At 42.3% G+C, this 25794-nt stretch overlaps 1 protein-coding gene across 2 annotated transcripts in view; it reads left to right on the forward strand.

The window, feature by feature from the left end:
• The window catches only part of BICD2 (BICD cargo adaptor 2), a 64026-nt gene extending 38719 nt beyond the window's left edge, over positions 1-25307 (forward strand). The window contains exons 3-8 of one of the 2 annotated variants that reach the window (XM_072347040.1): positions 7693-7845; positions 9494-9946; positions 10401-11420; positions 11896-12047; positions 19721-19931; positions 23131-25307. In XM_072347040.1, coding sequence (XP_072203141.1) covers positions 7693-7845; positions 9494-9946; positions 10401-11420; positions 11896-12047; positions 19721-19931; positions 23131-23136 — 1995 coding nt within the window. In that variant the 3' untranslated portion in view covers positions 23137-25307. Of the gene's footprint in view, positions 1-7692; positions 7846-9493; positions 9947-10400; positions 11421-11895; positions 12048-19720; positions 21663-23130 lie in introns of those variants that run through there. The other variant, XM_072347039.1, reaches the window with a different exon arrangement.
• Positions 25308-25794: the final 487 nt, after the last annotated feature.

Here is a 25794-nt window from a genome sequence, read left to right on the forward strand (position 1 = left end):
CCAGTTGATGTTCTTTGCACGTATTCAAGGAGGCATCTGCTCATGACTGCTATTGTTGTTGAGCACTGATATATTCAGCAGAAGGATGTTAACAGCAGCGTTTCTCTTGCTGTAATGGCTGCTGCCTAGAGACTCGGAAATGAGTTGATGCTGAAAATCAGGAGCTGGAGGGCTCCATTTGAGTGCTGCATATCTTCCAATTTCAGGTTTTAAAGAAACGTTAACATAGGTTCTTGTTCTTCTGACACTACGTGACTGTGCAGATATGCTTTTCAGTTTCAATTGGCAGTTGAGATTCCAGCGTAGTCTATTGTTTGGGAATTAACCTGGTAGCAGGCTTGCTGAGGATCTCTTCATTGTTGTATTGAAATTAAATTGCTCCAGTGCCCATCAGCACTGCAGTAATAGGCTGAACCCTTCTCTGTTGTTGTGGCTCCTCATGACCTTTGTTATGACCTTGGGTTTACCCCAGGCTTCAGGCTGGCAGTAGTGGAGGAAAAATGTCTGGTGTACACAGCTGTAATCTCCTAACAGATCAAAAATCAATAAGCACAATTAAAGGAGTAGCTGGAAGTGCTCTAATCAGTGAAACAATGGCTTGAAGTTGCTTTACAAAACATTAATTAAAGAAGCTTGTTCTTTTTTTCCACAGAGAGTGAAAATTTCCGCTGGGGTTTGATGGTGGCATGATTTTAAGGTGCAGAAGCAGGGAGGTTGCTTTGTTTTGCATGTGCTTGGCACTGCTTCCATTAAAGTAGGTGGCCTTTGGCAGTATTTCCAAGCAAGATTTGTTTGGGACAGATTGGCTTTTTTCAACAGAAAGGAAAGAGCTCTTATTACTCTGCACCTCAGGACTGTACTGTAGTATGCTTGGGTTGAAAAACATCCTTGGTTTAATCTGGTAGTTTTGCAGCTGATGAATTGAGTCTGGATTTATTTTCTAGTCACATACAGATGGTTTTAAGAACATGGCTTGTGAGAGAATGTGGGTTAGGCAGAAGCACAAAGCACTGACCAGGGAATGTGCCTGCAGTATTATAAATAGCATGCTGTATTCCTGCTGTCCTGACAAATGTATCTGTTCCTTTTTCAGCCTGTGTTTTGGTTTTCAAGTTTAGTTTGGATGTACTTTACCGGTATGCCTTCTTGACCTTTTTGTAGGTAAAATAAGTTGAGGGTGGTGACGCATCACACGTACCTCCCAGCTCCCCATCTGTAAGATGAAAGCAAGAGAAACACGGGGCAGTTAGCAATGGCCTTGTCTCAAAGCTGCCTGCCCTCTGTGTGTCAGACTCGTGCTGATCTGAGCTGTTTCTGATGTAGCCAAGTCTGAAGGGAAAATACTGAATTCAACTACCAGCTACTGAGAAGTCTCAGCTGAAATCCAAGCTGCTTCTATGTGTGGGGTAGCTTAGCTCTGGAAGCAGGAGAGGTGTCCTTGGTTCTCCATTATCCCAGCTGCAGGAACTGAAAACAAAAATGACTGATTTCAACATGTTAAATTAGTGGTTTGGATCTAGTTTTTCTGAGAATAGCTAAGGAAGATCATACCGTTGCAGTTATGTGGTCAGTAGCTCCAGGAGCAGAATTTGTTGTTGTCAGTTTATGAGTTACTAGCAATAAAATTGGCGGTGTCAGCACAGGCATCTGCTTCTAGGAGTGGGATGCCACCACTTCTGCTGTCATGGTATTTTGCTTTTAAATAGAGACTCTGGTAAAGAAGAATGGAAGCGTGCACTTTTTGTGTCTTACAACTGTATGTTTCTGGTGGTTGTTCTAACAGCTGTTTGATCTCAGCCATTTGAGTTTCACTACTTGGACAGAAGTGCTCATGGGAGGAGAAACTAGCATGGGGTCAAAGAACAGTGCTTTCCTTGTGATAAAGGGACTCTTAATGGTTTGCATGTAGAATTTGATGCAACGTAGCTTGAGTGTGATTTATCAAAATAATTATTAGGAAAATAATCCTTTTAATAGAAAGAGGGTAGTGTATCGCTCTTATGTGGTCAAAGGTTGATTATAGGTCTGTGGCCATATAACAGGCACAGAGCACAGTTTGTGAGTTGGTTATAGGCCAGACAGTATCTTGCCAATTACAGGGATAACACTTCAGCATATTGTATTCTACTGGTCCATCCAAAGTGTGCCCTGCAAGGGAGAGGCTGCTGTGGCTTATATACATTCAGAACAGCCAGCCTGATGGTGCTTTGGGCTTTTCGATTCCTCCTGTAGCTGTAAGATAACATCTGAGAGGGGCGAAAGTAATCTCTGGAAACAGCATTTAGTCACTGTTTGCTGAGGATCCAATTGCTGTGTCCCACATCTGTTTATTTCTGTAAGATACAAGCTAGCCGTGACACACCGTCTGATGTTCAACTGGGAAAAGGGAGGAGACTTCATAATTTAGACATGCGAAGTAATTGTATTAAGTCATCTGAATGTTATTAAAGTCTGCCCTGCTAAGTGGTAAACAAGACTGCTGAAAGAATATCTGAGCTGCCTGTGTCCTGCTGCTGCTAACTCACAGTTCATCACTTGGAAATCAAAAACACAGGCTGTGATGCAGCAGCAGCGAAGGTTATGTGTATGCTGATGTCTCTCAACGTCATCCTTCCTTGTCTTCTGCGTTCATTTGGTCCCTCTCGTGCCAGATGTTCTGCCTGTAGTCCTTGTGTAGTCCTTGTGCCTGAACACTTTGATCTGGGAATGCTGAATGAACCTGTGGCCAGATAGATGATGACCGTGACCGAAGCCGGATGGGGCTGTGCTGTTAGCAAATGCTGCACAGGAAAAAGAAGGGTTAAGAAAATGCTCTTATCCAGAATTGCAGTGCAAGGCTTACCATATCCATCAGTGGCACAGCTCCCTAATGCTGCTGAATGCTTGAGTGCTTCTGACTGCCCCAGAGAGCAAGAGCAAGGCTGCTGCTTCCAAGAGCAAGTGCTAACCCATATACTTTGCCCAACGTCCTTAAGGCCTCTATAGGTATTCTATAATATTACCACATTTTCCTTTATTTGGCTGTGTTTTGTATAAAGGAGCACCGCTTCCGTAATCCACACGTGAGCAAAATCTTTCATGTTACCTTTGCTGCTTATAAAGTGGTATCCTTAATTTAGATTAATAACTCCGTTGGGATTTACTTCATTAAAACTGTTTGAAGCAGCGATGGAGCTCTGAGCTAGTGGTTTTGAGGTGATTGTATCTCAGTAGGATTAGGTAGCATGAAGCAAGCACTTCACACATCCAGGAGGTGTGGCACTGTGAAAGTAGGTCACTAACATCGGGAGTAGAAATATAGCCAAAGCTTTTATCTCATCGTTTACATATAAATTGAATTGGCCAAATTAAGACGGTAGGGATCCTCCAGTCTTTTGATAGCTGAATTAACGTCAACATTTTGTTAATGTTATTTTAATTGTGAATTGTTTGAAGTCTGACAGATCTGTGGTATCCAGTGCTGAAGGTGCATGGACTTTCTGGCATGATGCTGCAGTGTGCTGGTATGAATCTGCCCAACAGAGTGTCACTGTAGGGAACAGTTAATGGAAACTCTAAAGCAGGCCTTTAATACTAGAGTAAGAGTCATGAGTAAGAGCATAAACAAGCCTCCTACAGACCTTGTAACAGAGAAGGGAAGGCTTTAATTAGCAGGAGAAGCTTGTGCTTTGGGTTATTGAAAGTATGTGGTCTGTGGATGTTTCTGACGAGGCCAGCTTAGCACTGGTGTGCTGTAGATGTGAGCACAGAGCATAGCATGGAGCAGCCCTCCAGTGCCATTGAAGAGGGAGTGTTTTGGCCACTGGTTATCATGATTAACAGAAGGCAGCAATCTGAAAGCAGAAATAACTTGACTGAGGAGACGAGCTTTAGGAGTTATCACTGAGCTACAAGTGGATTATGAAAATGCCAAGCCACGTTTGAACTGGCTGAGGAATAAGAGATTCCTCAGGACCCAGTGAGGGGCCTTGTGTCAGTGCACAGTGGCTTCCACACCAGTTCTTCATACCACCATGGCTCCTCTGTTGAGCTATGGGCCTGCTCTGGGTGTCCTTGCTTTCCAGCTAAGCCTCACTGGCCCTTCTGCAGGGTAGAGATGACAGCTCCCCAGCCTGCTAGCTGGCCTCCAAAGGGTTAAGCACATTCTTTGTGGCAGTGAAGGACATGGAAATCTGCCAAGCATTTAGATTTCAGATTTGAAAAGCAGCTGGAGTTTAACTGCTCTTAGCAAGCAGTCCAGTGCAGGAAGGGGGAGACTGTAATAATAATGTTACACAGCACCATTCATAATGCTATCATTAACTTTGGGCCAGTGTTTTCCAGCCAGGTTCCCATGCTGAGCTGGGGCCAAGATCTGAGGTGCCCTGGGCCACCAGCCGCAGGCATTAACCCTCCTGTTACCCAGCTGGTCAGGGCTTGGAGCGTGTGCGGTGCTTTGAACAGGTTGGTAGCAAACTGTGTGCTAAGTTGCAGGACAAGCATGCTGCAGCAAGGCTGGGTGCTGACGGAGTAGCTCTACGAGAGTCAAACTGCCCCAGGATACACTGTGGTAACAGACTAATCTCAGATTTCTCTAACACTGTGCAGAAAAGAAGTTCCCTGGCAGTGTATTTCCTCGGTGTTGCAATAATCCCATCTTTAGTGTCACAGCTTTACAAAACTTTGTTTAATGGTTTGCAAAAAATTGAATAAATCATGAGCTAAATGCATTAGTGCTGGGGCACCACCCTGCTAATCACGGCTAAGGAAAGTCTCAGACATGCCCATACTAAGATGCTTCATCACGGGGATGTTATGAGAGGGCAAGTTTGGTACTTGTGTGTTTTTCCTACTGGAGTTTCAACGTAGCTGTGTGTCTTCCATTAACACTTCAGAGAGTGGTGTGCTCAGACAGCTACTGTCCTTCAGTTCCCTGCTTTCCATGGGAGGTAAATGTGTTGCGAGTTGCACCTATTCCATCTCTTGTTTCTTAACACTCATTATTTTTGTTCCCTGCAGGATACTTTTCATAAAGTTCAGCCTGTTTGTGCTTAAAAAGACCCAGCGTGTCTCGTGTGACAGCGCTCTTCAAGAGCCTCCCTCCTAGCCCAAATGGAACAAAAAACAGTAAATTCTGTCTGGAATCAGGTCAGATTCACTCACCAAAGTAGCTCCTAACACATAAGGCTGGCACAACCGGCCCAAGTGTGAGCAAACCTCAAAAGAGGGAAGGTCTATCTGTTCATCCATCTGTTGTTAGCTCTCTTACCATGAGCTGCAGAACAATCCAGAAAGCCAACACACGTGTTCCCAGTCTGTATTTAGGAGGTTTGTGTCATGCTTCTAAGATATGCGGCCAGGCAGAGCTGCCTCAGCAGCCTCTGTTCATAGTTCAAATTCCTGCGAGAGCACTGGGGGGACAAGTGGTGTCCTGATGGGCTTTGAGCTTCTTGGGTGCTTCGGTCTTCAGGATTTTTTTATTCCTATTCCCAAAGTGATATTCCTGAGAGGCACCTGGGTGATAGTGGCGCTTTATAAATGCTCTATTCATTGCTTAGGGTGGAGATGTGATTTTTTTTGTATATCCAAGAGCCTAGCCAGGCATGCCCTTGTCTTCCAGCTGCCTCTTCTCTCCTAACCAATGTTGTTTGGGGCACAGGAGGAAGGGGGGATCCACCAAGGCACTACAGCAACAAAAAGTGCTGTAATCTCAGTAAGGTTCTGGTTAAAACTCATCTCTAGGTCATCTCACCTTTTCTGTGTACTTGAAGAATGTAAAACAACACTTGTGAGAACACGTGCAGTGTACACGTGCCTGTCTTTAAATACATGAATACTGTTTGGCGCATGGATAATATAAAAATCTGCTTAAAAAGAAATCTTCACTATAATGTGAAATAGCATTGCACTGATTTAACCTTGCAGCTTGCAAGCATGCACATTTATCTGACAAGAAAATGCTAAGAGCAGAGTGAAGGTACAGTGAGCTAAACACACAATAAATCATGGTTATATCTTCCTTCTCTGCTCAGGAAACAAGGGGGCTATTTTTAAGTCTGCCCTTCCTGTATGCATTGAAACAGTGATTTTTTTTTTTTTCATGTGCTAGACAGAGCACGACAATACTTTCACATGAAATAATGAGCTCTTAGTGTTGCTCTGAATTAAACAGACAGGATTGGACAGAAACCCTTCTTTATCCAAACAAGAATGGCTCCAATAATTTTTCCAGGCATTGACCTCTGCAAAGATTAGGTCATCCACGGACAAACAGAAGCAAAGCAACCTGAATGGTGGTTGGGGAGAGAAGCTCTGTGGGAGGTCTGCCACTGAATTTGCCTTGCTCAGGAATGGGGAAAATTACAGAGAAGAGCTCCTAATTTGTGTGAAACTTGGACTGATGCGAGGGCCTTTTGCAATGCTAACAGTTAAACAGTTGGGATTATCGTGCTGGAGGCTCCTTCTGCCAAAGGTGAGAGGTCTCGGCTCTCAAAGAGGAATTCAGGGCATTAATTCGTGTCGGTCTGTAGCCTCCAGCTGCCACGGTGTGGTTTGCTGTAGCTCTGAGTTTGTGCAAAGATAGAGCCAATACCAGCTCACAGAAACTTGGAAACTTCAGGAATGTCTAACGGGGTAAATAACTGCAGCGTTGGTTCTCAACCTGGACTGTGCAGTTCAGGTTTCATTAGACTCCAGCTTTTCTTTTTTGGCTAGAAGCTGAGCGAATCTGCCAGGGCGCTTCCAGGTGGAGTCACAAAGTGAGTCTCAGCCAAGGCTTGGTTTTGCAGTAACATTCTCTAACCTCAAAGCAAAAAACATCTGTATGGAGAAACTGCCTGGATTATGCACTGCTGTGGTTGAGAATCAGTAGAGAAACGTGACGCACACTTGGCAGACTTTCACTTGCATTATTGTTCTGTAGTGTCTCCTTTCAGTGATTAATGTTTATTTTTGCTTCTCAGTGTGCTGGGGATCAGTGCTCTTTTCTTCATTGGTTAAAAATATGCAGGCAAGTTTATATAGCCTAATGTCTGTCTGACATGAGAGGCAACTATAAATTAATTTGTCTTTGCAGGTAGTTCTGAGGTTGTGTTCAGAACGTGCCAGATTCAAGTCCTGACATATGCTTCCACCACAAATGTTCCCTTTATCTTAAAGTTATCTGTCAGTGCCAGTTGATACCTGTGCTTTATTATTTGTGTATTCCTGCAGCACACTCACAAGGGGACCCGGACTTTAATTTATCCATTGAGGGTACTATTGCTGACTTTCTTGTTTCTAATGATATAGAGAAAACTAAAGGAACCTGAATTTATGTGGACTGTAACCTAAATAATTGAATTGTCTGGAGTTACCTGAATCTCCTCTTGTGAAAACCCCTTCTCGTTTAAGTATTGATGGAAGCAGGCATTGGCTTCCAATCTGACAAGATTTCATCTGTTGCTTATGGTCAGTGGGACAACATAGGTATGAATGCTGATTTAACCTGCTTGCTTGTTAACTTTTGAGTCAAAGGAAGAGTGAGAATTTGTAAGAGAGGTAAGAAAACGGAATCTAGCTACTGTTACTGGGTTTTCCATTATTTCATTGACTGGGGGAAGAGTTTTTTGTTTGAATAGAATCTAACTGATTGGTGCACGTAAGGAAAAATGAACACTGGAAATGTTATTGTGGCAGACCAACTCACCCTCACTTTGGGGTTTGCTTTTCCAGGCCAATCAAAATGTGGAGATCCAAAGGGCCCGCCTGCGAGATGATATTAAGGAATATAAATTCCGAGAAGCCCGTTTGCTGCAAGACTACACTGAGCTTGAAGAAGAAAACATCTGTCTCCAGAAACAAGTGTCTGTCCTGAAGCAAAATCAGGCAAGTGCTTCAAAATAGTGAGCATCGCTCTCATAGCACTAGTTAATTCCTGTGTCACAGAACGGTTCCATCTCCTTGTTTGAACAGGCTCTTCTTTTCCATATGTATATTATTTTTGAGACTATAAACTCAAAAACTTCAGTACAAAAAGTTCCAAAAGTGTTGAAGCCTTTTCTGATTGTGTTTCTGCACAGTTGTGAGGCCGTATTGCTTTATTTTGAGGTCCAAGTCCTTTCATGGCCTTCTTTCCCTTTGTTGGAAGCAGAGTTTTTCCATTTGTGCTTTGTTACTTGGTTCAGTCTTTTTCCTGCACTTTTCTTTCAATACTTTCTATCCGTTTTCCCCTACCATGTCCGTAACTGGATGTATTTCTGAACATAGATTTATATTGCTGCTTAGTGCTCGCATTACCTGACCAGTTCTGTTCTTCTTCTCTTCTGGCTGCTTTCATTAAATGTGAACTGCGGATACGGTTACTCTGCACCATCAGGCCTTATCTGAGAAGTCGCAGCTGGGCTATCTTCCTGATCTCGGAAACGAAAACTGCATTTTTGGAACAACTCAGGAATTTCCCTGAGTTATCATTTCTGGAGATAATTAAATTAAACACAGTCTTTGGCCCAATTCACTTCCTATTTTTATGCTTCAGGTCCCTGTTCATCCAATTGCTTAAGCAAAATTCAATGTTAGCTGGGAAAATGGTATAATATTCCTGTAATGAAAAGATTTTGAGGTCAGCTGTAGCTTTAATACAGTCTTTTGCAGCGAGCACTTGGTACAAGTTGTTAGGTTTGCTTTTGTTTCTTTATTAGTTCTCCTCCTGTGTTCTGACTGAAGGCTGCTCTACCAAGTGGGGCTGAGTGTACTTCACTTACTTCCATCTGAACCTTTGTCAGTGTTTACCTCTTTGGCCTCACTGTGCCCAAAAGAAGGTTCCAGGTTGTGCCTGTTCTCACCTGCATATACTTGGTCTAATTAAGCTGACTGGGTGCCTTGACATCATGCGGTAGGGATGAAGGAGCAGTTATTCTCTCCATGCAGGCTAGGAGAGATGGTGACCTGGTAAATTCTGGTCTGTGCAGCTGGTTGCTTTTAATTTTTACTATTTTTGTCTCGTTCATCCATTTAGAAGAAGCAGGTGAAAGTTCCCAGCTCTGTGTTCACATTCTAAAACGATGGTATTCAGGAATGCCATGACTCTGGGTTGAGCCAAACTTAACCTCAGATGCTATCTTGTCAGTTGCTAGTAATTACTGACTGCTTTCTGGTATTCTGGAACCTTTGAAAATATTCTGCAATCTTTGAGCTCAGTGGGCATATTTAGAACTTAGAGGTAATTTTCTACGTGGCAGTGCATTATTTCATTTTATACCTTGTCATTATCCTACTTGATGAATTTTATTAAGCTTTAATAACTCCACTGGCATAACTAGAAGGATCCATCAAGTTTTCCCAGGCTTAAGTTGCCAGGCTGAATTAGTAAGATTGGATCCTGTTTTTTAAATGGTGTGTTGGTGCACATTGGCATCTGAAGTTCCTTTTATAACTAGCAAAAAGTAGTTGTATAATTTAGCACGTTTTCTTTGTTCAAGGTAAGGAAGGAGTTACATTAGCAGGGTTTTTTTTTCCCCTATTTTTGTTTTGTCAGGTGGAGTTTGAAGGTCTGAAACATGAAATCAAAAGACTGGAGGAGGAAACAGAATTTCTCAACAGCCAGCTGGAAGATGCCATCCGGCTGAAGGAGATCTCTGAACGTCAGCTCGAAGAGGCCTTGGAGACGCTGAAGACGGAGAGAGAACAGAAGAACAACCTTCGTAAGGAGCTGTCTCACTATATGAACATCAACGACTCCATGTACAACAGTCACCTGAACATCTCCTTGGATGGTCTGAAGTTCAGCGATGAAGCCACAGAGCCCAATAATGATGAAATCATGAATGGATTTGAACAAAACTGCCTCAGCAAACACAGCAGTGGCAAGAACAACACATCCACCCCCAAGAAAAATGAAGGCTTCCCCCCAGCCCCAAGTCTGGTTTCAGATCTTCTCAGTGAATTAAACATCTCTGAAATCCAGAAGCTGAAACAACAGCTTGTGCAGGTAAACATGTTCTCTAAACAACTGTACTTAGTAATAAATGCTAGGGTTCATTTGGATTGTTTTATTATTATTATTCAAAGCAGCTAAATTTGGTTACTTATTTTTCTGGAGGGATGTTAGAATGCAGTATGTGCTATTTCCGCTGTGTCACTTGTAGCAAGAAACTTAATAGCTTTGTTAACAAATGGATAGCCGAGAGGATATTTTTATAAAGAAAATGCCCATTTTAGAATGCAAATAAGATATCTGGGGAGAAACACGGCTTGGAATAATTCCTTGTTGTTGTTTTCTTTTTGCTTTTGGGTTTTTTTCTTTGAGTACATGAAATAGCCTTTTCAATAATGTGCAGGTTTCTGTAACCATGTGGATCTCGGCCTAAGTTGCTGTCTCTTATAACAAAGCCACTTAAATGAAATAGTTTCCTTTACGTGGTTGTCTCTGTTCTGCCTTTCAGATGGAAAGAGAAAAGGTGAATTTGTTAACGACGCTACAGGAATCTCAGAAACAGCTGGAAAACACACGGGGGGCCCTCTCAGAGCAACATGAGAAAGTTGGTAGACTTACTGAGAATCTGAACGCAATGAAGAAGCTCCAGGTCAGCAAGGAGCGTCAGTCTGCCCTGGACAACGAGAAGGACCGAGACAGCCATGAAGATGGAGATTATTATGAAGTCGATATCAATGGACCGGAGATTCTGGAGTGCAAATACAAAGTGGCTGTGGCAGAGATTACTGACCTAAAAGAAGAACTTAAAAATCTTAAGGCCAAATACAAAGAATGTGAGTCAAAGTATGAGGAAGATAAGAGCAGATATGAGACCGAGAGCCAAGCTCTCACGGAAAAGATTGCTTCGTTAGAAAAATCCAGTAGGCATGATAGAGAGCAAGTGGCCAGACTGGAAAAGGAGCTGAAGAAAGTCAGTGATGTTGCTGGAGAAACACAGGGCAGTCTCAGTGTGGCCCAAGATGAACTAGTCACCTTTAGCGAGGAGCTGGCTAATTTGTACCACCACGTCTGCATGTGCAACAATGAAACTCCAAACAGAGTGATGCTGGATTACTACAAGGAAGGCAAAGGAGGACGCAGTAGTCCAGAGGCCAAGGGAAGGAGGTCTCCTATTCTTCTCTCTAAAGGGCTGTTAACCATCGATCTAGGAAAGGCAGAGAATGGAAGCGGTGACAGCAGCCCATCTCCAGTGTCATCTCTGCCATCTCCTGTGTCAGATCCTCGGAAGGAACCGATGAACATTTACAACTTGATAGCTATAATCCGTGATCAGATCAAGCACCTGCAAGCTGCTGTGGACAGAACAACAGAGTTGTCCAGGCAGCGTGTTGCCACTCAAGAACTTGGGCCAGTGGTGGACAAAGACAAGGAGGCACTCATGGAAGAGATCCTGAAGTTGAAGTCCTTGCTGAGCACCAAGAGAGAGCAGATAGCAACTCTGAGAACTGTGCTCAAGGCCAACAAACAGGTCAGTGGCTCTTACAGATGTGATGGTTATAGTCTCAGGTCATGAATACAGGAGAATTGATCTTAGGGGACATACTGCTGTTTCTTAAACTCAGTGGAGCTTTTCTTCCTGATAACTTGCTCTAAGTGCAAGTTATGGATGAACAGGTGTAAATACAGACATGCTGGACACTTTTGTTCTTTGTGTTGAGTTATGTAAGGCCTACTTTTATTTCAGCAGTAACAGCTAGGCTTTACTAAATGTACGCTCCATAACTTCCTAGATGCTGCTGCATGTTGGTGGGAGTTGGACTCCCCTATGTCCCATCTGTTTCCAGTGCTGAGAGATGAAATTTCATTTAATCTGTCAGAAGTTTAACATCCCATTACTAAGTAAATGTTTAATGATGTGAATAGCGATTAGAAGTCTCTTAGCTGACTGCTTGGTGAAGTGTTCCATTAACTGCTACGTTTCTGTTCTTCTCGGTGAATGGTAGACTGCAGAGGTAGCCCTTGCCAACTTAAAAAGCAAGTATGAAAATGAGAAAGCGATGGTTACGGAGACAATGATGAAGCTGCGTAATGAGCTGAAGGCTTTGAAAGAAGATGCTGCTACCTTTTCTTCCCTGAGAGCGATGTTTGCTACAAGGTAAAGAATATCTGAACTCTGCAAAATATGTTATGCCTTGCCTGAGTGGGGGAACAGCTGAGCATCCTGCCACATGCAGCAAGGCTGCCCATGCAGTCAGTGGCCGGGTGGGGTGCCCTTTCCCACGTTCATTGCTTACAGTGTATGTCTGCAGTGTGTTCTTATTGACAAGGAAAATGCTAGGATGGTGCTACAAAACAGGAGTTTGTTGTGGGGTTATTGAAGTAATTTGAGTTGTTGTCCCTATTGGCCATTATCCCTGGTTCTTGAAGTCCTTAAAGCTAAGGACTGACATTTATCAATGCCAAATAAGTGCTTCTTATTCAGTGAAGATGTCGCTCTGCTTGACCTGGAGCAATCAAGAAAAAAAAACAAGCAAACAAAGATGCTGGCAAACACAGATGTATGTTGTTAGGTTGTCTGTTCTGCAGTTGGCATCTCTTATTTCATTTACTGCTGTGAACTCAACAGGGTTGTCAGAACTTGCTTCTGCTCCTTAGCTGTGCTTTGTGGTGTTAGCTGACAAAAAGTACTTGCTGACACACCGCGTGCTGTACAGGTGAGAAATGCATTTTGATTTACGTGTTGCTTACTGCTGCTGCCATTGAGTTCTTTAAAAATTGATGTGTTTCTCTTTGAGAAACATTGAAGTAGCAAACTTATTACAGAATCCAGCTCTGCTTCACAGCTGAGGAATGTGCAGTTGCCTCCTGTGTGCAGATAATCCTGGAAACCAAACCAAAGCAAGCAAACAAAAAGAAAACAACAAAAAACAAGGAGAAATAAAGCAAAAGCTTCATCTAAAAGTTTTGTCTGTCCCAGCTTGGTGACATTCACAGGGACGTCCCTAACAGTGTTCGTGTGCCTGTATATAACAGCACTGCCTGAAGGTGACAGAGAACAGAGAGACTATAGGGGCTGCTGGTGGATTAACGTGGACACTTTTGCTGTTAAGGTAACCCAAAGGAATGGGGAAGTCTGAATGCTGTGTAGTTCTCTGCATTCTCTTAGTGTGTGTGTGTATGTATACATTACAAATATAAAAGGTTTTCTTTCTATCATCAGCTAAAAAGTACCACAGTAAGGAACCACAAGGATGTTGGTAACAATTTCTGAGGCTTTTCTGTATCTTTCTTTTTGTGGAGGTGGTTCTGCAGCATCATGAATGTCCCCTGAGTGACCACAGGCTTCCTGGTGGTTCTGTCTTTCTCAGCAATATCTTTGTATATGAGTAAGCATGAAAAGGTAAAATGTAAACTAAGGAAGCCAAAGATGGAGTTGTAGCACCTCATTATGCTGGAGAAAGCAAAGCCCTGCACAGCATGCTTTTGTCCTGCTCTCCTTTTTTGGAGTGTGATCTAACATGCAGAAATTGCAATCTCTTTGTAGCTTTGTAGCCACAGTATAAAGCTTTGTAGCTTTAATAGCTTGAAGATGAGAGGGAAGGAAAAAATATACTACTGGCTTTCAGTTCTTTATCCTAGATGCAGACAGCCAGCTGCCTGTGTTTTCCTACATGTTAATTGTGCTGCCTCAGTGCTTTAGTGTGATTGTGATTTGGAGAGGAAGAGTAGTCAGAGAAACAGCAGAGGAATCATTCTTTCCCTGCCTTGTTTCGCTGTGCTGTCATCTAGAGGTCGATTTTGTCCTTTTACTGGAAAGGATTCCATGGCATGAGGAAGGCAGAATAGAAGTTCTTGTTGAAGGAAGAGACTGAAGAGCTCAGTGCCAGAGTTCTTGCTGGGAGCTGTGTGTGATTGAAGGCAGGAATGGGCACTGTCTGGGAATGCACAGCCAACTCCCCTGCCTAAACGAACAGTTAGCATTTCTGAACTCCTGTTCTACATAGTAACTGCAGTGAATGCAATCAAGGGCCAAGAGCAAAGCAGGACTCAGAAATCTGAGGGTGAGTGGAGATCTCTTCCACCGATCTTTCATCTTGTGAGCACCTGTGTTGATGGTTACTGCTGCTGGGCCTTTGTACTCTGCCTCTCGCCTGTTGCTGAGAGCCTGAGGAATTGCTTCTTGCTTGCCGTGTGCCTGTTGTTTCAGTATCTGTCAAGACTTACTGCCGCAGATGGGGCACTGTCACTCCTGTCTTCCTTGACCTCTGGTCAGGGAGGTTTAGTAACCTGATGGTTGGCTGTGTGCATTTCTTTGCAGTGGCTGCTCCATGTAAGCCTAATGAACCCTTACCCCACCATACTGTTCTATGTTTGACCATGGGATGAAGCAGACAGCTGCATATACCTCTATTTTCCACAGGAAGCCAACCGTTTTGTAGGATGCAAGAGAACTGAAACAATACATGTGAGTTGAAGATTGGGCGTGAATAGAATAACTGACCTAATTTCCTTTTCAAACTAGAGTAATCCTACTAATGTGACAATACTGCCAGCTATTTTTAATAAGTAATGAAAATGCAGTGAGACCTGAGGCTGGAGACAAAGGAAGGCTTGCAAAACACAGATTAATGGCTTCCAGCATTAAAGGAGCTATTGAGAGACTGTTGGGGCATTCTAGACAACACCGGAAGCCTAAAATTAAGCTGTCACACGAAGGAATAAATCAAGATATGCACAATGTACTGTGGAAGTGCATTCAGTAGCTGTGCTGTTGAAGTCCAGATTTTCTTAATCAACACACCTCTCCCTGCTGTACATACAAATGGGCTGAAAGCACTGGGGGCTGGGTTCAAATCTGCCTGGAAATGGAATTTACTTGCTTAATGAGACTGTAACAGCTCTTGCAGTCACCGTATTGCAGAGTAGATTGCAATTAATGAAGTGCAATCATTTCTCTGTTAAAAAAACTCAGAGAGAAGTTGAACTTATTCTTTTTGCTTTAGTTTCTTGAATAGGTTTGCACTTCTAACAAGCATCTCTGGTGATGCAAAATATAAATGAACAGCAAGGTCTGATGCATGTTTGTTAGGGTGTGAGGGTTCGTTAGGGTGCAGCCTTCAGCTTCATTGCAAGGTATGAGTAGGTCCTTCTTTCTCTTTTGGGTGCCACCCAGTTACTGCACTTTACCTGTTATCTGAAGCAGCTGTTTGAAACAATATTTCCCAAAGTAACGTTTCTTAAAACATGTCACACAAAACAAATTCCTTTGGTTTCTGGCTGTCTTTCTGATCTCTGTAAGGGTGAGATTCATCTCAGTACTATTAATCATATAAAAACGAGGTTGTACCAAAGTTGGTTGTCAAGGCTGCCTCTAAAGTCAACAGACGGAGATTGACACTTCCCTGGAACGATTAATGGCTGGAATGTCAGGCTGCGACATCAGGGCAGGACTGGAGCATTCAGCTGTGTTACCCGCAGAAGAAGACATGACTAATACCTTGTTCATAGTGGTTGATGCTCAGTGCTTGCCTGTCATTGCTCAAAGGCATTTGGATAACACCCTTAACAGAATGACTTAACTTCTTGGTAGCTCAGTGGTCAGGCAGTTGGACTGGATGATCCTTGTAGGTCTTTTCCAGCAGTAGCTGTTCTAAACAGTCATGTTTATAACACTAATGGGCGTACTCTAGACTATATACTATGACAGTTAAAATGCCTAATGCAAGTAATAATGGATATATCGGCACTCAGCCTTGGTGAAGGTGTTCCTTGTAGATAGACCCTGGACCTGAGTTGCAGCAATGAGTTTCCATTCTCCTCTCAGACATCTTTCAAAGTAACTGAGTCCAACCCACGAGTTCCTATGAGCGCTTTTGGTGCTTTGTTTGAAGTCCAGTAACGCTGACTGTTGAGGAGAGCAGAACACAGGAGATCTCCCCATGCATCAGATATTGGGAGTAAAGATGACGCCAGCTCTTGGCGTGCAGCTTGTCTGCTCCTTTGTTTTTAGTCAAATTATGAAGTGGGTTACTTAAAAATACCTTATCTGGAGAATACCACGGCAGCAGCGATTTGTATCTGTAGCCTTTTAGGTAGCCATGTAGTTGTTTGGTGTTTGTATAGTGTTGAGAGGAATGGAGAGTTCAGGATTAGGTCTTCATCTTTTGCTACCCCCTTCAGTGAGGACCTGGGAAAAATGTCCTGCCTGGGGGTGATAGCTGAGGAATTGCTTCTAATCTAGTGGCATAAGATCATTAGTTTGGTCTTCTAAAATAGGTCTAAACAACAAAAAAAGATTTTCTTTTGAATTCTAGAAGAGGGAATTTGCCATAAAAGTTTATGATCAGTCCTTGAGAGTTTTTATCAGTGGAAGTTCAGAGCAGCTGCAGTACCCAGCTGTGTGGGGCTGCCTGTTCCCTCTCTGTGCAGGGCACAATCCTTCCCACATGTTTGAAATTATAAGAGATTTATAGCTTGATTACTTCCTTTAATAGCTTTTACTAATGGACATTGATTACACACGTCTGATTGTAAACAGTTTAGAAAAATATAGTTGCTTATAAATTATACTCTGTTTATAGTGCAGATGTCAATGATAGACACTTATAAAGGCAATAGCATCTATTGTTTTCAGTGCACAACTCAGATGAGTTTTTAATGCATGGCAATGAGGAAGGAGTTGCCAATGAGCAGCTGACTGAAGTTCCACCAGACCTGCTTGTACCTGCTTACCTGTCACCCTAAGCTGGCTGACCCTGAGCTGTTCTGTCTTTTTGTGGTGGGCTCGTGACAAGTCTTCATTTAAACCTTGGCCTTCCAGTTAACATCTAAATAGCATTCTCTGTAAACCTTGTACTCAGTCCTGGTCCTTGCAGTATCCATGGAGCTCATCTGCCACCAACACAGAGCAGAAGGCTGCCGTTGGAGGGGGAAGGTGAAGGAAAGAAGGTGTTAAAATTTGGTCTTTAATATTAATTTCTAACATAAAGAATGAGTTTGGAAGCAGGTGGCTATTATCCCTTACAGCTGAACTCAGTCAGTATTCATTTACATGTCACTTTAACTGCTGCTCTACTAACACATTTCCATGTTTTTAATGAAGATGAAAAACGGGGAGTTTAAATCATCTGTGCCCTGATTTCTTACGTAGGCTGACAGCTTAATCTCTCCATGTAGAAGTGGGAGCAGTCGATGCTCTGGAAGCCTCCTTCAGTCACACCTCAGTCTTACTTCCTTGGAAATGGGGCTGTGTGCCTCACACTGATTGCAGGGGAGGGGTGGGAGGTTTAATTATATCCAGGTGCATTTGGTTACGTCACTTATTTGCAGAACGATCTCGAGTCAGTAGTGAGTTCAGCTATAAATGGAACCACGTGCCGAGGTTTAAAGAAGGTAATAAGTGGGAATAAGGAAAAACTAGCACTGATTAGAGGTAGTGATGTGCAGCTTTTTCCTGTCATAATGTTTCATGTTCAGGACTCTTATTTCCTCTGTGTTGGTATTTGTTTTTGTTGGTGGTGGTTTTTAGAATCGAGCGGGTGTTTCCTTAAGCTCTTTGTTCTGTTGTTGTTTATTACCAACCCCAAGAAAATAGGCAGCGTCAAAGGGTTCTGTTCAGCATCCACTTAGAAACAGGGATGTGTGATCGCACAACAGCCTTATGCTGATTTCATATTCTTTGAAGCATGAGAGCTCAATTCTGTTTTCAAAAGCGTTTTTAAAACAAAGGTACTTTGTGTTTTGATCTTCTGATGATTTTACATTGAGAATAACACAGCTGGGAAGTAGCTGAGCACATGGCAAATGGGGCTGTGAAAGGGCAGGATATTTTATTGTTCTATCTGCAAAGCAGCAGAAATACAGCTAGATGTACCGCAAAAACCTTGAACCTTTGTGCAACACATAGAAAGTGTGTTGATGTGCTGACTTGCTACAGTAACCTTTGGGAGTCAAATTCAGGGCTTTAATTATAGCTCAGCTCGCACACTTTGTGGCTCCTGGACTCTGGCAAGTGCTTGTCCATGCTCTCAGGTTTGGCTCAAGTGACCAGGCTCAGCACTTTTCACCTTGAATGTCACAAGAGCATTTAAAAACCGGAGGGAAACCCAGCAGCCCTCAGCCCTCTGTCTTTAGTCTGTGCCTTGTTCCAGCCCGCAGATGAAGAAAATGCATTTCTAACAAACTAATGCAACAAGGCACAGGGCGAGCAGAGTTGTTATGAGTTGTGATTTCCTGCAGCCCTCATGTCCTCATTTGAAGCTGCTGCCAGGTGCCACCTTCCATAAGGGAGCAGGGAGGACTGGTATGGCTGCAAGACTTATTTCTTCTCAGGCTTCCCAGGGCTATTCCTACCCGTCTTTCTCTCTGCTTGCACTCACAGAGATGTGTGGACTTGTTTTGCCTTGTGACGTCCCTCTAGATCTGAAAGCAGCAAGCAATAGGATTGTAGCACGCTTAGGATTTCCACTGTGGTTCAGCAGCATGCAGAGATTTGTGTGGAGGTTCCTGCATGCAGCAGCCCTGAACTCAAATCCTTCTGTTAGGCTAAGCTACATTTGCAGTATGCAGGTTTCACATACACGTTTCTGGGTTACTGTATGATGTCCATATGTATTCCAGAATAAAATTCGTGTTTTTTTCCTTTCCTTTGTTCTCTTCCCAAGAAACAAATAATAATAATTGGTTAAGAATAAGACCTAATCCTGCTGCTTGAAGTCGGGGAGAACAGAATGGGGAACTTCATTGTATAAGCACAGCTGACAAATCTGCATGTGAATGTGGTTTTGTTCAGAATGGGTGTTTTTTTTTCCCTCAGTCTTCTTTATGCTGTTTAATGATGGTGAATGTCCCGTAGCCTCGGGGGCTTTTCCATTTTGGCGTTGGGAGGAACTTCTTTGCAGATATTGTTGCTTTTATGAAGCAGTTGTGTTTTACAGATGTGGTCATTGTAGATTCCAGCCGGTCCCTGTGATTGTTCTCTTTCTACCCATGTTTGTTGTTCTTCTTTGTGCAGTAAATGTGTATTTACATACATGTAAAGACAGACGTTTTCAAATTGCTCATGGTGCACCATGCAAGCCATGTAGCTTTCAACAGGCACCTGTATGGCCTCCCCTGAGGGGCTCTTGTAACACCCAGTTCTGTTGGTTAATTGGGTCAAAAATAATTTTGGTGGTGAAAACTATCACATAAAAGCAACTTGCTGTAGAAAAAGCAGTAATAAAACACTCATTGTAGGGCTGTTTTTTCTTCCATCAGGAGACACAGAGTAGATTAAACTAAAATTATTAAAGATGCATCTTAATAACAGTGCTGTTCAGTCTCCTCTGGGAATGGGTTCCTGTACTTCCTGGGTGACTTAACAGCCTGTGAAGCACAGGGGCTCTTTGGAGAGCATTAATAGCCATTGTGCTAATGGCCATATTACAACACACCTACTGCTCCCCTCTGACTCTCTTTGCTGCCTAAATGTTAGAATGGATGCGGTCTCTGTGTAAGTGGAGACAAAAGTAAATTGACTTTGTTATGTCTGTGCACTGTTGGGCAGATGGGCTGCAGGGCATCCTACCCACCTTATACACCAGGCTCCATACTTCAGTTTTCCAGGGGTGCCCATAGTTGTGCTGCACTGAAAGGCATGAATGTAAGTGCTGAGCATGGGACTGTAAGAACCCCACTGAAAGTAGCTGTGTTGACTGAAGTTCCTATTTAAGGCTGTATGCAAGCAACCACAAAACAATGAGGCTGCCCTGATATCTGCCAGGCACAAGGGATTCGTGTTTTATAGATGGAAACGAGATTGCTAAAGGTTGATTTATTTCATTGCAGATGTGACGAATACGTCACACAGCTGGATGAAATGCAGCGGCAGCTCGCAGCAGCTGAAGATGAGAAGAAGACTCTGAACTCCTTGCTTCGGATGGCAATCCAGCAGAAACTGGCACTGACCCAGCGCCTGGAGCACTTGGAGCTGGACCACGAGCAGTCCAAAAGGGTGCGCACAAAATCTGCTTCCAAAGCCAAGAGCAGTAACCCTACTGTAAGTCATATTCGCTCTTGTGGAGACAGGCCTGAAGGACCTGTCCTTAGTAACCAGGTGTTTTGTAGCGAAAAATATAAAATCTATTGTGACTAGGAGAGGTGTGTAGAAAAACCATATTATGCATCTTATTTTATGCTGTATTTGTCAGCGTAAATCCCCACTATCTAATGTCGCGGTGAGTTGACTTGTACTAGTAAGTTGTTAAACCAGGTAATACAAGTTGTATTATGGTGGTCTTAACTGTAACTAATTCATAAGTACGGGGATGGTATTAATGAGTTAATGGTGGAAAGGAAGTAGCTTTTTCCACAATTAACGTGTGTGGGTTTTGCTGTTTATGGTAAGTGTTAAGAGTGCACCTGATATATTCTATCTGGTGTTACTAACTGTAGTTTGTATAGCACAAATGTGATCCTTCCTCCAGGGTTGCAGCATACTTTAATAAATGCTTTCACAGACGGAAACGAGCAGAAAACCTCCCTTGCTGCTGTGGCTAGAAGTGGTGAAAAGCAAGTGTTAGATGAGAGTTTTGTCTTGAAAACAGAGACCGTTTTGAAACCGGAACCAAAAGTAAATAATTTGCCCGTTATGGCAGATAGGAAGAACTTGCAGTTATATCACCACTTACCAATGTCCTAAAGCTTTTATAGGCCATAAAAGCTAGGAATAACACGGTAGGATACGTTATTTACGCTCTGCTTCCCTCACTTCAGAGGGTTAACCAGAAGAAACTTGCACATTTATATTAAAAATATGCAATATTTACCCCCATCTGGTATAAAATGCTAAAAGTTCGAGAATTGGGATCCTACCCAGTAGGCAGTTCCACTTGAAGTTATGCTCTGCAAAAGCACCGCGTCCTGAAAGGACCTCCGTGGAGTCCTGCTGCTCCTTGCAGCATAACGCCTGGGGAGGAATCTGTTTGAGGTATTACTGTAGCCACACGACGTATCCGTGTAGAGTTAATGTGACTATGGTCTAGTATTGTTCTTCTCAGCTTTCAGTATTAATCCGAACAGGATGATGCTTCCGAGCTCTGATCATTTTTTAAATACACAAACGATGTTGCATTCCTTATGCAAGGACATGTTCCACAGGGCTCTACATTACAGGCACAGGGAATTGAAGCAGATCACCCACTAATACATATTGATGAAGTAGCTTAGTATACCTGTTCATCTTTAAAAACAAACAAACCTTTGTCTGTTGCTGAACTTCTAAGAGGCCTTTTTAGCCACTTAAAAATGGTTGAAAATACAAAAGTGTACTTCATAATTGGTGCCTATATGGAAGATCAAGATGGAAAAAGTTGTTTCTAAAATCATGGAAAATCTGTGGAACACAATAAGGCACTCTTCTTTTTTTTCCCTTCAAACCAGTTTTCAAGTGCCTAGCCTCAAACTTTACTTTAATGTAAAGCCCTGTTCAGTTTGTACTCTTTCAAATAGTTTTGTATGCCTATAGCAGTCCTTACAAGCAAGGCGAGACCGCACAGCTGTCTGCTCGGTAGTCCTGTTTTATAAAGCCATTCTGATACTCCCACTGTGGTGCCGCCTCATCTCACTGCCATTTCTTGTAGATGATCAGCAGCTTGCTTCCTCTGCATTGCCACTCTGCCTATAAGTAGTCAGGAGATATCACAGTACTCTATAAGGTAATAAGGAGCACAGCTTGTCTTCCCAGAGAGGGGAAACCGCTTGGGATTTTGGCTTCCTGGATATTAGAAGGAACAAAATAATAATAAATTTTTAAAAAAAAGTCCCATTCAATGAGATTTGAAACCAATGGAATTGTGGAAAACTTGCTGTGAGCTGAGAAACACGAGGATGCCGCAGGCAAAGCCAGAATTGCATTTCCCACTATTGAGAGTTGGGGAAAGACCCAGGTTTGTTAGTTCTAATGTGTTGCTCAAACAGCACTGCCTGACAAGTTGACACAAATAGCAATTCTGGCCTTAGAAAATAGGCCCCGTGCATCTGCTATTACTTTGTTTAGAAAACACTGAGTTCTCCTGAATTTGAGCTTTAATAGTGCTACGTAGCAGGTTTGATATTTTAGAAACAAGGCATCTTTTAACAATTCTCAATCCTGCTTTTCTCTTCTTTGCTGCACAATCTTCCAAAAGGCCTTTACTCTTCTCATTCCTGCATTAAGTGTAATGTAAAAATACTTGGTGAAGCAGGCATGGTGTGCTAACCTTCTCTGCTCCAACAGAAACAGTTAGAAGTTTGCTTCCACTATGGTAGGGAGCTGTAATACATTTTTCACTGTGTCTGTGTCTCTGATTGCAGTATTTTCACAAAATACTGATGGCAGAAAAGTAAATTTGAGAAACGAATTGAATTAATTGCTAGGTTTGATCCAAATCAACTGCAGCTTTATAGAAAGATCTCAGTGTGATCGGATGGTGACTATTACTATTGGTCTTAGCTCACACTTTGCAGTTCCAAGCATGAACAACTTTGCTATCAGCAGAATAGTCCTAGCAATCATTTCTACCTTCTTTCATTTCTGTGGATCTATAAGGGAAAGGACAAACCTCACTGCTGTTTGAGCTCGTTGAAGTCGTGGTTAAACAACTTCTAGCATCTATTATAATTTAAAATAAGAAATGAGCCGTGGTGGTAAAGGTGACTTGATCCTGCTGTTTGTATTTTTAGATAATGCTTATGTTTAAGATTGAGGCTTGTAATTCCTGATTAACCATTTCTTAAGATGTATGTTTGCTCTAAGTCTTTCATATCACTTCCAGTGGGTTGGGCTAAAGCATGAAAACTTCCTTAAGCCGCCACCTACCTCTGCAAGCAGGCTCTTCTGAATGATGCTGTCTGCATTGGCCTGCATGACACACTGACCTGCATGTTTCTGAAAGCCTAAAGCTTCACTGAAAGTGTTTCCTGCACATTTATTGCTGTTAACTCGTGCTTGAACAGCAAAGCTTTATTCAGTACTTGTAAGAAACTTTCTTTCTGCAAAGCTGTTGCTTCCAGGCTGAGCTCATAAAGCTTGGAAAGCATCTTTGAGCTAAATTCGCTGCTTCAACCCCAGCAAGCTAACAGAGTCCCCCAACAACTAACCTGCTATGGAGCTTTGTGCAGCACGTCGTGTTAAGTTGTCAGTTCTTGGAGAAATAAACACTGATTTTTTTTCCTAATGCTATTTTATGTTTTGTTTTGTTTTTTTTCCCATTTTTCAGCTGTAGAATAGTCCATGGAGAAGGCCTTTCCAACAGTGCAACAGCATTTCTTAGCCTCTTTCATTACGGTTAAAAGTGGTAGCCCATTGCACAAAGAATGCAAACCACTGCCCCCATCCTAACTTTTGAGAACACCTTTCCCTGTGTACTACCTGAAACTTTTATGTCTCAAGCTATAAAACAAACAAGCTTTACCTATAAGTGCTGCTGCAGTAAGAAAACTTACAAGTGCTGAAGAAACCTACTTCAAATGTATCGGTCACCACGTTAGTTTATGATCTACTAGAAATGTCTGGACGGGGGAATTTCTTATTTCATTGCAGATGCTCGTTGTTCATCTGATGGGTAAACCTGTGCACTTTTGATATTTTGATATTTAGCTTCTTTAATTCCTTATGTAGAAGAGTTTATATAAAGGCGGTGGTTTGTGCTCGTAGTTCCTCTCCGACTTCGACTTCTGATGGTTGATTTCTACATCAGCACGCGGCAGAGATGGGTGTTTTTTTGGCTCTAGATGTGTTTAGAGAAGAGTTTCAACACAAAACAGGAGCTCTGCTAAACTATGTGTGTGCTGTGCTTCAGCAGCTTTTTATTATTATGAAATGTTAAGCTTTATATGTTGAAATTACTGTTTTGGTTTTTTTTTTCTGTTATTTTTTTTTTTTAACTGCCATATTCATTAAGAAATCCAGGGTATTCCAATTCTGGGGTTTTTTTCATATTGTATTATTATTCTTAGGAATAGTTCAATGTAACAAGAAGAAAACTTGACTTTGCTCTGGTTAAAACAGTAATAGGCACTTGAAAAAATAGAAGATAAGTAGTATTACCTATGAATTCCAGAATTCCTGGGTTTTAGGAAGCCGAAGTATTATTGATTAACAGAATTTTATACAACTGTACCAGTGAAATTCCAAATTGGAATTGTTTTGTTACTTTTTCATTTGTATTGTGCCAAATTATGGTACACTGAGAAAGAAAAAAATTCTAAAGTTGTGGATGATGGGGTGTTATCTATCAGCGCCTTCTGTCATTAATTATTGCCAGTAGTGCCTTTAATCATTTTAAGGGAGAATCTTAGGATAGCTTCGTCTATACAAGAAGAAACGGAACGGCTGTTTTGGAACTTAGTGAAGACGTGGAGCAATAAGTGCAAAGTGAAACTCCCCTTTCGCACATTTTTAATGGTAGTCTGACTGTACTAGAGGTTATATATTCAAGGAATTGTAAAGAATTCTGTTAGTCAATGATATTTCACCGTGCAAATCCTTACAAATTCAAGGGGGGGGAAGGGAAAAAAACCAAACCCGAAACAAACCCCGAATACGCTTTGGGAACCAAACGGGCTCACAGCAAACAAACGAGCAAGACGCAGAAACACATTTGTGTAACAGTACAGAGAATATCGGGAATCTTGGTGTTATGTTAGCTTCGTATGGTGGTGGATGCAGTTAACCATAGTATTGTTTGCAAATGTGGACAGCGGGACGTTAATATCCTCTCTTGCATGTTATATCTAATCATTGTGATTCCAGGAAACAGAAACACGGGAGCGCATCACCAAGCCGTACCCGCCAGCCGGGTGCTGTTTGTTGAGGCTGATGGCAAGGATTAAATTGGTACTTGTTGGGGGTAACCCTGACCCTCCTCAAAAAACCCAGTACAAATTGAAACTATATTGAGAGCGGGGGAAAGATTTCTGTTTGCTGGAAAGGAAAAAAAAGAACAAGGTTATTATTCCTAGATGTGGGGACTTGTTTGTATTTCCATCTTCTGTTACAGTATTGATTCATAAGAAATATTGTTGCATTTAAAATTACTACATTTGTATGTGGGTATTTATTTGAAATGACGTCGGAAGTACTGTATTATGTTCTATGTGCATTACCTTTTAGTGGTGGATTGGTCTCCATTTAATGTCCTATGCATGTATTCTTGGCCAAGGAACCTTTACTCAGACCTGAAAGAAGTGGTTGTTAAAAGAGGCAAATTAAAAGAGGCAAAAACGTGGGAACTGATTCTTAAAAGTCTAATTGTGTGTTAATTGGATAACCTTAGGAGGCATAGAGGGGAAAACCTTACTTCCAAATTAATACAAAAAGTGTTAATGTAGGAAAGCAATCTGCCTGCGTAAAGGTAGTCACATTGGCAGTATCAATAAAAGAGAAAAGGAATCACGTTTTCCGCTTCTGCTTTTTGCTTTCTTGTGTTTTTAAGGGCACTGTGTGAATCTGTCAGCTTTCCTAAGCTGTTTTCCCAGTGGGGCTAAATGAATGCACTGTTTTCCTAAGCTAAATGAATGCACTTACCTGAGAGAAACCGAGAACCAGTAGGATTACCCAACAAACCCGCAGACAAAGAAACTGGCAAGGAGTATTGGAGAGCATGGCTAAGGATTGCTGTGTCTGTTGAAGGGTATCTCTGAGTGATTAATTGATACTGACTCACAGGAATATTAAATATGGTTCCATACTATTTAATTCTCACTTCCCTGGGTGGGAGCCTTACCACTATTCTACTTACCCTTTGTATCACTGGCAGCAACCAGGTTTATTGCACCAGCTGCTCATCACGATGTGTGACTCGAGAGTGGTGTCATTTCTATCAGCGCCTCAAAGAAGCTTGCTGAATTGTGTGTGTTCCACCAGCAGAGCGTATCTGCTG

Source organism: Excalfactoria chinensis, chromosome 12 (genome assembly GCF_039878825.1).
Source record: "Excalfactoria chinensis isolate bCotChi1 chromosome 12, bCotChi1.hap2, whole genome shotgun sequence".
Taxonomy (NCBI): Eukaryota; Metazoa; Chordata; class Aves; order Galliformes; family Phasianidae; genus Excalfactoria; species Excalfactoria chinensis.